The 12,127-nt window shown below is 41.4% G+C and overlaps 1 protein-coding gene across 2 annotated transcripts in view; it reads right to left on the minus strand.

Annotated features, from left to right (window-relative positions):
- Positions 1–12,127, minus strand: part of LOC137347289 (E3 ubiquitin-protein ligase HECW1-like) — a 630,030-nt gene that overhangs the window by 266,832 nt on the left and 351,071 nt on the right. For both annotated transcript variants that reach the window (XM_068011682.1, XM_068011674.1), the window contains exons 8-9: positions 10,827–10,927; positions 4,646–6,061 (exon numbers count right to left, since the gene is read on the minus strand). In XM_068011682.1, the coding sequence (XP_067867783.1) occupies positions 4,646–6,061; positions 10,827–10,927 (1,517 nt within the window). The remainder of the gene's footprint in view (positions 1–4,645; positions 6,062–10,826; positions 10,928–12,127) is intronic.

Here is a 12,127-nt window from a genome sequence, read left to right on the forward strand (position 1 = left end):
ACAGTGGTATGTTCTGGGAGTTGTAGTGTACAGGATGATAATGGTACATTCTGGGAGTTGTAGTGTACAGGATGATAATGGTACATTCTGGGAGTTGTAGTGTACAGGATGATAATGGTACATTTTGGGAGTTGTAGTGTACAGGGTGACATTGATACATTCTGGGAGTTGTAGTGTACAGGCTGACAGTAGTACATTCTGGGAGTTGTAGTGTACAGGATGATAATGGTACATTCTGGGAGTTGTAGTGTACAGGATGATAATGGTACATTCTGAGATTTGTAGTGTACAGGGTGACATTGATACATTCTGGGAGTTGTAGTGTACAGGCTGACAGTAGTAAATTCTGGGAGTTGTAGTGTACAGGATGATAATGGTACATTCTGGGAGTTGTAGTGTACAGGATGATAATGGTACATTCTGGGAGCTGTAGTGTACAGGATGACAGTAGTACATTCTGGGAGTTGTAGTGTACAGGATGGCACTGAGAGTTGTTGTTCACTACCTGGTTGAGCTCGATATCAACAGGGAAGACAATGCAAGCTCTGGGAACATAGCTAATTTCTAGCACATGGGTTGTTGAGAAAAAATGATAGATGGCTATCAGTTGCCTCTTTCCTACTTGTTGTTGTTTATGAGTAGATTTTTTGGTGCTAGTGACTTTTTCCTTATCTCTTTCATTTGCTTATTCCTTGTTTGTTGGTAGATTTCTCACTTGCTTAGTAATTTAGTAGAATTGATATCATTCAGAGAACAGCGATTTATTGTAATTTGTCACTTTTTTAATAAACATGACAGACATTTAACAAATGTGATAAGACATTTTTATTTATAGTAATGTGAGATGTGTTGGAAATTTTGCTGCTCATTACAGACATGCTAGACACAGGCGCAGAAACACCCTTGGCACTTGTTATCAGCTGACAGGGCATCAGTCTGGTGTGTACTTTGTCTTTAATGAAACTGACGGTAATGGCTGTCTGCAGTTGGAGTGCCACATGGTAGTGGTCACATGACTATGGCAAGCCAGGAGGCACATTGGTACAGTATTGCATTTCTGTCCCAAACATCTCCCTTTCCATACACAAGAAAAACACAAAAAAAAGTGCATGTATTATCATTGACACTGTGAGTTGCCCAAGTTACCCACTATTCACACAACTGTTCTCACACATTAGTAGTTCATCATTCTTGTCAGTGTCTGCACTTGTATTGCAGACATAGTCATTAAATCATGTCGGTTCCTTAATGGTGCACATGCGCATTTGTCGTTGGTTTTTCATCTGGTTCATTTTCCTTCTTCGACAAGTGTCGTTCCCTTGTCACTTGTTCCATTTCCATTGTTGCGGTGCTGTGGACCTCTGGCGCTGATGATTGTTCTGTGGTCTGTGCAGTTGGTGAATTCTCATCTTCCTGATCGTCTGCCTGTCGTGAAGGAACAGCTTCTCCAGTTGTTCGTAAGTGCCTGTGGTTGTGATGGTATCTCTGGTCCTTCACTTCCACCGCGTATGATCAGGGTGACAACTGCTCTGTGCAGGTCCCGAGTTGCCACTTGGGCTGACTCTTGTTGAGCACGTTGAAGGTTTGTACCGGCTCTCCGATGCTCAATTCTGGCAATATTTTGGCAGTTTTGTCAAAATGAAATTTGGCTTCTGCCATTTCACCTTGATTTTGTCTGCCTGCTGTGTGGAATCCGAGCGCTCCTTCTCCACAGCCTCCACCTTGGGCGCCTGAGCAGACAACTGCCAGATCTTCCTCTTCCTTGCCACCTGTATGACTCACATTACCTTGCGACTGGCAAAGGCGTCTTGTTAAAATGCCGGTGCCCGTTCCTGTAGGCCATCTCCTGGGTATTCTCTTTTCCGCTGAGATAAGTGGCTTTTGCTTGCCGTCTATGATTTGGAACTCCAGATCTTCGTTCTTGTCATTGCAATAGGCTATCAGAGAAACTTGTCCTCTTGGCATTAGTATGGTGCCATCATATAGCCTCAACCTTCCTTTTGAGGGCTTCATTTTTGGATCACCATGTTGAGCCACTTTGCACAGGTCTGTGAAGGTCATGGTGTTGCATGACACACCAGTGTGTACACTACAACTCCAAAAATGTGTGCTGCTCCCTATCCAGTTCAAGCTCATGGAATACACGGTGGGAGTGCCATCAAAATATTTACATTAGCTGACCTCATATTATGGTGGGAGACCAGCTTGGAGCCCCACAGGTGCGCCTGCATGGAAACCATAATGTAGTCCTCCTAGTTATAAGAATTGACATCTTTTTAAAAAGGTTTTGTATGGGATATAAATCAAATACCACCCTGTGTGTCAATGGACATGCTTATGGGCTGAAATTTGTACTCCCGCCCCCGCGTCGCAAAACCGCCGTGATATTAAGCGCAGCACATTTAAAAAGCCCGGGCGGATCACCCTCCCCCCGCAACCGATGACGTAGAGGGGGCGGGCTGTCTGTTCCCGGCAATGGCGTCAGCTGCTTGTGTGCAGGTACTGACGCCATTTTTAAAGGGCTTTGAGCCTTACCATTGAATTCAAAAATGTAAAAAGACATTGAGTAAAAAAAATTTAAAACATTTAAGTTCCCCCTCTCCCACACCTCCCCCGTAACCATAGAATTAATTACTTGCCCTCTTCCTCCCCGAAACATTTATCTCGTCCACCTGACCTTCTCCCCCCCAAAGCACATAAACTTTCGACTATAATCCTTCCCACCATCCCTTACACCAATGATATTACTTTGACCCCGCTGCACCCCACTGCACTGAGAAATGTACCTCCTCCCCCCTCTCCACCAGTGTTCCGCCTTGGTTCCACGGACGGGGATCTGAAGACGCGTGAGTGCCGGCCAGCAGCAGGAAGATCGCACCAGGACAGACGGCAGGCTCTTAGGTATTATTTAAATTAAGTATTATTTAAATGAATTACTATGTTAATGGGGGTCCCGGTGCCGAGTGGCGGGGCGGGGGGGGGGGCGGTGGGCGCCAAGAAGCCTCGCAACTGCCGGCAATATCTGGCCAGGCCCACCAGATGTCGGGGTGCGTGGTGGCCCTGTCCTGGAAACATTTTCCAGCCAGCCCCTGCCACGACCCCCGACGTCGAGGGGGTCTGTAAAATTCAGCCCTGTATGTGTGTAACATATCTAACATAATAATGGACTGTATAATACTGATCTCATAAATAGCAGATTCACCAACTCATTATGAGTGGTCAACAGAAGATGTACTTCTTTACAGTGATAATACATGTATTGCACAAGATTTCTACTCCTAGCAGCAGGATGTGGCTCACTACATGATTTACACCTTCAACTATACCACATATATATTCAAGGTAATGAGAGTGGAAATCAGAGATAGCAAATTGTCTGACCCACATTGCCTACAAGTGTGGCTTAACTTTGGGAGCACAGGAGTGCTGAATTTACCTGTTCTTATTTACAGACTATGAATTCTAAAAATTTGTGATGGTCCCTCATTATGTTCAGATTAGGATTTATTTATTTCAGATGTGGGGACCTGAGGCCTTCAATCTGCCTGACTGCCTGAGGTGTTCAGGCCAACAAAATGTGGCCAGTCAACACATCGGGCATTGGAAGCCTTCACAAGGCTCTTCAAGAGCCCAAAATGTGCTGGGTTGCCCTGAGCAGTGCTCCAGTTGTACAATACCTGCTTGGAATGGGCACTGAAGTGGAGACCTTATGAAAGAAAACCAGAAGTTTTCTGTTCTGTGGCCCCATCCCTAACCTTCCCTAGTTGCATTACTTTCACTTCACTCACAGTTCAACTATTGCTGTTCCATGGGCAGCCTGCAGCACTTCATCAGTTACTGGCACCTGAAACTCCATCCCCTCCACCTTCTGGCCTTTACAGTGTACCGTGAGCCACACACCAAAAAAGATGACACAAAGTTTTTAAGGGGCTATAGCTTGGCAGCACTGTGCCAGGACTGCATTATTGGTCCCTTGGTGTATTTATTTCAACATTGTAGAACATGCACTTTGTTGTGAAGGATTTAAGTTTGTTTCTAGACTCTGTCATTAAAGAGCAATTTTCTTCCTATGAAAATCCAATTTAATTTGAGGAGGTGAAAATGATGCAAGCGATCCTTTATTTCTGAATAATGGCATTTGCAATTCTACAGTGACAGTGCTAGATTTGAGAACTATGAAATGTACTGAGTTGAGGCAGCGCATGGGAAGGTCACAGGGGCTTCTTAGGGTTAACACCACTGGTATCAGCTCTTTCCTTACTATTCCTGTGCACCTTACCCTGTGCACCAATAAAGGGGTCACTTTTTAATTGTTTTTTGGGCAGGAGCAGGTACCTGCTGTTCACCAACAACAACCTCCACCAATAGTTCTAACCATTCAGTCACTGGTCAATCCAGTTGCAGGTTATTTACTCCAGAACATATTAAACATGGCCCTCCGCATCCTGCTAAAAAGCAATTTTGTGCATTATTGATAATAGGAAGAGGGAAAGTGAGAGAAAAGAGATGTAAATATTTTGTATTTACACAGATGTATAAACTGGCTCCTTATTGCCCAGTCTTCAATGGCCAGTGTTAGCATTAAAATGTTGTGGGATTTACAGGTTACTATACAATGTACATATATTGTAAATCTGACTCTAACCTTCTGTGCTGCATTCCTGTCCTGCAGCTGGCTCTTCATTTACCACAGTCCTTTCTGATGCTTGGGCTGCAGGTTCTTCTGGCCACTGAACGACGTTCTCTGCTTGTTCCCTCTCACAGTACTCAGGGCTATGTCCTGAATCCAGCATTGACTCAAATGCACTGTTTTCATCCTCCTCTTCTTCTTGTGAAGAAAAGACTGTACTTTCAGACAATCGTGCACTGTCAATTGAGGAGAACCTTGTATGGCTTGAGGAGAAATGATTTGTACTATCATAGCAGGAAGTGCTTTGGCAGGAAGTACTGTAACAAGATGTACTGTAACAGGAGGTGCTGTAACAAGATGTACTATAACAGGAAGTGCTGTAACAGGATGTTCTACAATATGGTGTATCACAGATGTCCCACTCATTATTTACCTGCTGTGTAGTATTTGTTTCAGTCTCGCTTTGATTTCTTTGCTGATCTTTCTCTAGAATCTGATCCAACTCAGAAAGATGTTCAACTGATGCACTGCGAGGCAACATCCTTCTCCCAACATTGCTGGGTTCACTTGTAACGCAACTAGATTGAGGCTCTGTTGTATCTGTTTCACTAGGTGCATTTTTGTCCTTAGTTTCTTTTTCCAGTGGTTCTAAGGAAGTTAATGTGTTATTTGTCTCTTCCTGTGCATCAGCATCATCCAGTTGAGCAGAAGGCAAACTGTGGAGCAGGCGATGTAGTGTAATGTAGTGGGTTCGAGGAGTTTCTGGCTCTCCTGAACCACAAGCTGAGGCGATCACAGATTCCAGCTCGGACACCGGCAGCGAGAACGGCCTAATTTTCCTCCTTACTGTTCTCCTCAATATTGATGTACTGTCTTCCTGCTGAGGTGAAGCTTTGTTGTTGTCGACACCAGTCTCATTCCCTTCTATTTCACAGATGTCTTCAGAAACAACTTCCACATCAAGTACTGACTGACCAGAACACACATCATCTCCTTGAGAAAGAGTGCTATCTTCCACCTTTTCAATCTCTGAACTTCCATCCAAAACTGAGTCAGCTTGAGGTTGGGATAAATCAGTAAGAGATGGCTGAGCTACTTTTGGTGTAGAGTCCCCGAGATCCAACGTATCTGTTCGTAAAGGATTCTCTTTGTCGTGCTCATCAACTCCATTCTCGTTTTCAATGGTTTGGTCTAATTCACTGAGTGGTGAGGGGCTACTCACATTTACAGCATTCGTATAGTTGTCTGGGCTCCTTAAATCCACGCCATTCACATTATTTTCACTTTCATTCAACTTCTCAAACTCTTCTGTTGCCAAGTTTGTAGCACCAGCACTCTGGGACTCAGAGCAGGCCTGCTTTGTTAAGTCCATCATCTGATTTTCCTGTTCAGCTGATCCTGCTTCGTTACTGGCTGAAATATCTTCATCATCTAAAAAGTGTCAGAGATAAAAATTAGCAAATGAAAGCACTTCAACCTAGACTGCTGCATAACAAGTCGATATAGTTACATTTCTTTTAACAGCAACAAATGCTGGAAGTACACAGCAGGTCAATAAGTATCTATAAAAAGGAAAGGCAGATCATGAGGGTGATTTTCAACTGATGGCCATCCATCATTTGCCTGAAAAACAGGTGATTAGCAGTTGAAAATCTCAGTCACCTCATTGATGCCCACGGTCTGTCAGATGCAATTTTTAGGCAGGCCAGTTTCAAACTGTAGCACCTTGTTTGTGATTTTCAGCTACAAATGCATGGAATATGGTGGCCACTCAGGAAAAGGCCCAGAATATTTTGTGAAAACAATTTTGTGGGGCCAGGAGGAGCAAAACTGTAAAATCTATCATAACTTGGACTCCAATCCAATGATTTTCTGAACCACTGGGGACAGGATGAGGCAGATATGTTCATTCCTTCTTCCAATATTTTTGGACTATGGATTACACCTCCTTTCTCCCACCTCACTCTAACTAATTCTTCCCCACCAACCTCTCCCCAACTCTTTAGACCTTCTGCATAAATACAGTGATCATAATACCATTGAATTCCATGTTAAGTTTGAAAGTGACATGCTTCAATCACAAACAAGAATCTTAAACTTAAACAAAGCCAATTACATAGGTATGAGGGGAGAACCGGCTAAGGTAAATTGGGTAAATAGACTAAAAGGTATGGTGGTAAATGAATAGTGGGAAAATTATAAAGAGACAATTCAAAATGTTCAACAAGAATACATTCTTTTGAAAAACAAAAACTCAGCCAAAAAGACCCATCCATGGTTCACTCGGGAAGTTAAGAATAGTATTAGATTAAAAGAGAAGGCTTACAATGTTGCAAAAAAGAGTAGCAAGTCTGAGGATTGGGAGCATACTAGAAACTGGCAATAGGCCACCAAAAAGTTGATAAAAAAAGGTAAAAAATAGAATGAGAGTAAACTAGCCAGTAATATAAAAACAGATTGTAAGAGCTTTTGTAGGTATATCAAAAGGAAGAGAGTAGCTGAAGTAAACGCTGGTCCCTTAGAAGCAGAGACAGGAGAAATTATCATGGGGAAATGAGGAAATGGCAGAGGCATTTGTCATGAAAGTGCTTCCATTTTTAAAATATTCTTTGAGGACTCATATTTTAGAACTGTGGAAATGGATTCCTTTGGAGGATTGACGTGATTCCATAGATGCTGGACTTCGTTTTTTTTTTAAAGTCACTGGAAGGACTTTGGGACTTGAGCTTTCTGTTTAAAAAGAACCCTTACTGGATATCACATGTCTTAAGCTAAATAAACAACATGAGCCTTGGTGACTAGGGGGAGTTGTTTACAGAGAAGTGACAAGTTAAAATTTATGGTGGTCAAGAGGTGGATTCTGTTGTGTGATTTCCTTTAAAAGTGATGTCCCTTTAAGATCTTAGTATACTAATGAGCGGAGTACCAGGATGCAGTCACATGACTAAATGTCAGTTTTACTCTGTAACTGTGATACCACGAGGCAAGTCCTGTAAATAGTTAGCTCTGCACTGTATATACTTGTTAGCTGTTAATAAACCTGTTTGAGATCTTCAATCAAATGAACTCCACACATCTCATTTATGTTGCATCAGACAACATAAAAAGCTTCTTATTACAGTTTTGTTTTGGGATATTGTTTTGGTTCAGTTGCATTTGCAGCCTGCTGAGAGAAGAATCCAGCTCATCCTTTCTCCACTTCTTTGAGAAACCTTGAAAATCCAGCGTGTGATAGCTGAAACCTCTGATGCAGCATTTCTCCTAGAAAGTCTGCCAGACTAATCCTCGACGTCACCTGAAGAGAATTGCTCCAAAAAGATCCCAGTGACAACCGTCTACGCGTATCTGGCATGCCAGAAAAGGGACAACTGATATCATTCCGTAGCTTAGCCTTTTCCTTCAAGAATTAACAAGTATTTGGCCAAAGTATTTTTTTCTATTTTTTGTAAATTGCTTTCTGCAGAGAAAACCTTTTTTTTTCTATGACGTGTGTGTGTGTGTGTTTGAGAGTGTTGGGCTAAGTTACAAGGGAACTTTAAATTTCAATCTGTGTGTTAATGCTTTGCATCTTTACTGAATAAGTCTTGTTTTTTAATAAATGGATAATTTTGTTGTTTATTAAAGAAACCTGGTTGGTGGATTTTATGCTGAAATATAAATAGAGTATATAATTGACTATATTGTTAACTGGATAAACATTTAAATATATGTTGTGACCTGTGGAGAAGTGGAACTAGAGAAAGACAGTGCATTCCTTCCACCTCAGTCATAACACATTGAACAAATATTTTGTGTCTGTCTTCACAGTAGAAGACGCAAGTTCCATACCAGAAATAGATAGTAATCTAGGGGCTAAAAAGAGTGAGAAAATCAAGGAAATTCATATCAGCAGAAAAAAAGTATTGGAGAAACTTAAGGAACTAAAATCTGACAAATCTCCAGGACCTGATGGTCTACACCATAGGGTTCTAAAAGAGATAGCTGCAAATATAGTGGATGCGCTAGCTATGATTTTCCAAAATTCCTTAGACTCGGGAATGGTCCCATCAGATTGGAAATTGGCAAACGTTACACTATTTTTCAAGAAAGGAGGGAGAGGGAAAACAGGGAACTGCAGGCCAGTTAGCCTAACATCAGTCATTGGGAAACTGCTGGAATCTATTATTAAGGAAGTCTTAACAATGAACTTCAAAAGCACATTAGAAAAAGTCAACATGGTTTTATTAAAGGGAAATCCTGTTTGACAAATTTATTAGAGTTTTTTGAGCATGTAACTAGTAGGGTAGAAAAAGGGGAACCAGTGGATGTAGTATACCTGGATTTCCAAAAGGCATTCGATAAGGTGCCACACAAAAGGTTAGTAGGCAAGATAAGGGCTCATGGAGTTGGGGGTAATATATTAGCATGGATAGAAGACTGGTTAACAGACAGAAAGCAATGAGTTGGCATAGTTTGAAATATGAATGTAAATAGATATTCCCTTCTAGATACCCAACACACATGCACACACCGGTTAGATAAAAAAAAGTTTTCTCTGCATAGGTCTTTTACCAAAAAAACACAAAAGAATACTTTGGCCAAATACTTGTTAATTCTTGAAGAAAAAGGATAAGATATGTTGTGTCCCAAATGGCATACAGTCTGGCATCTGAGTGCATGTAGACGGGTCACTGGGATCTTTTTTGAAGCAGTTCTTCAAGGGGGCATTGAGAATTAATCTGGCAGGCTTTCTAGAACCATCTCAGGAGAAATGAGGCATCAGGGTTTTAGTTATCACACACTGGATTTTTTTGCAGGGTCTCTCAAAGAAATGGAGAAAGATGAGCTGGATGTTTCTTTCAACAGGCTACAAACCCAACTGACATTCAAAACAGTCCACACCCCAACCAGAAAGTCAAAACCTCCTGACCACCATAAATATTGACATGTCATTTCTCTGTAAACAACTCTCCCGAGTCACCAAGGCTTCTGTTGTTTATTTAGCTTGAGGCATGTGACATCCAGTAAATGTTATTTTCAAACAGAAAGCTCAAGTCCTAAAGTCCTTCTGTTGACTTTAAAGAAAAACACATCCATGGAATATCTTCAGTCTTAGATGAATCCATCACCACAATTCTAAAACATGAGTCCTCAAATAAATTGAAAAAAATAGAAGTACTTTCATAACAGCAGTAAATAGTGGAGTGCTACAAGGATCAGTACTGGGGTCTCAGCTATTTACAATCTATATTAATGACTTAGATGAAGAGACAGAGAGTAATGTATCCAACTTTGCTGATGATACAAGGTTGGTGGAAAGATAAGCTGTGGGGAGTTCACAGAGAAGCTGCAGAGATATAGACAGGTTAAGAGAGTGGGCAACAAGATGGCAGATGGAGTATAATGTAGGGAAATGTGAAGTTATGTACTTTGGTTGTAAGAATAGAAAAGCAGAATAATATTTAAAAGGTGTGCAACTTATAAGTGCCGATGTTCAAAGAGACCTGGGTGTGCTTGTACAAGGATCGCAGAAAGTTAACATGCAGGTACAGCAAGTATTTAGGAAGGCAAATGGCATGTTGGCCTTTATTGCAAAGGGATTGAAGTGCAGGAATAAGGAAGTATTGCTACAGTTGTACAGGGTTTTGGTGAGATCACATCTGGAATACAGTGCGCAATTTTGGTCTCTACATTTAAGAAAGAATATGCTTGCATTGGAGGCAGTGCAGCAAAGGTTGACTAGATTGGTTCTGTTCTTGAGAACAGAAGAACATTAAAAAAGCATGGAACAGAAAAAGAGCATTAAGGCCCTTCCACCAGCACATATAATCTGCTCTATCATCGATTCTACCCAACTCATACACTCTTCTGATCATTATACTATTCATAATTCACAACTGATTCATCGCTGTTGATGCCCTGCAGATTTTTGGCATCTATTCCAAGAGGAAAGATAAAGTGATGGACAGATCAAACAGAACCCAGCCAATGATGCATGCCAAGCCTGCTCTTTTTCAAATACTTCAACAAAGCTTTTTCTGCTTCCATAAAAATTAAAGTAAATTAAGTTAAATTACTTTCTCCCATTAGTGACTGGATACATTGTGATGTTGTTGTATGCTGTTGTATGATTGTATGCTGCCAAAATCAGATTAGTCCCTGCAATCAAAAGGTGCTTTTAGATTTTGGTTTAATGTGTCAATAAGCAAACAGCAACCTTGATGGATGGAAGACGTTATCTCAAATCGGAACTGCAGCTGTCCGCTGACATGATCTGTTGGCAGCCTTCGACCCAATGTATAGCTCACCACCCTATCACTGAAAGAAAACAAACATGATTATAGTACTCTCCCCACATGAATAATAAAACAGGATTTTTGAATTTTAGTAGAGTAGCTTGAAACCATTGATTTATTATGTTTAAAGCATGCAGCGGAGAAACTCAGCACTTTCACATGGAATGTGTTTTCTTGGTAACCATTGGGAAGGTATTGGATGGCCAGCAGTTACATAAACTGCAGTTATAGCTTTCCTTTGATCGATAGCTATCAAATAAGCTGTTAGCCTAAACAATTAAACAGATGGACTACATTTTTCACTCGATAAGTTTCTTGCCAGTGAAATTGGCAGAAAAAAACCCATTATCATCTTTTTTTCTTCTATTACTTGACAGATGTGAAGCCCTGAACACCTTACACTTCTCCAAATTGAATTCCATTTGCCACTTTTCTGCCCATCTGACCAGACCATCAATATCTTCCTGCAGCCTACAGCTATCCTCCTCGCTATCTACCACACAGTCAATCTTTGTGTCGTCTGCAAACATCTTGATCATGCCCCCTACATTTACCTCCAAATCATTAATATATACCACAAAAAGCAGGGGACCCAGTGCTGAGCCCTGCGGAATGCCACTGGAAACAACCCTCCAGTCGCTAAAACAGCCGTCAACAATTACCCTTTGTTTCCTGCCACTGAGCCAATTTCGTATCCACCTTGCTGCATTTCCCTGGTTCCCATGGTTTTTTTTTGTTGACAACATGTGGTGTCCAGGACATGAGAAGTGTCCTGGAGTTCCCACATAGAGCAAGACATAGGCTCCACCAGTATGAGCCGCCCTGCCAAGCCTTTATTTATTAGACTATTAAACTTTCTACTTAAAAAAAAGACTCACCAGCTACTCAACAATAAGCTATTTCACACTGCTCCTGGCTTGTTTCACATTGCTCCTGACTTGCTTCACACTGCTCAAGTCCTGGTCTGCTTTACACTGCTCACGAATTGTGTCACAGTGATCCCGGTCTGCTTCACAATATTCCCAGTCTGCTTCAGAGTGATCGGGGTCTGCTTCACACTCTTCCTGACCTACTTCACAGTGACCCTGACCTTTCCTTTGTTTATTTAAACTGTTGTGAAACACCTTTCATGATTTGTGGTTTGTGCAGTACTGAGGTGGGAAATGTTTTCTCTCTATAGTCCATCAACAATCGCACTCATGATATTACAACAATTCTTTTA

The sequence above is a fragment of the Heterodontus francisci genome, chromosome 2 (genome assembly GCF_036365525.1).
Source record: "Heterodontus francisci isolate sHetFra1 chromosome 2, sHetFra1.hap1, whole genome shotgun sequence".
NCBI lineage: Eukaryota > Metazoa > Chordata > Chondrichthyes > Heterodontiformes > Heterodontidae > Heterodontus > Heterodontus francisci.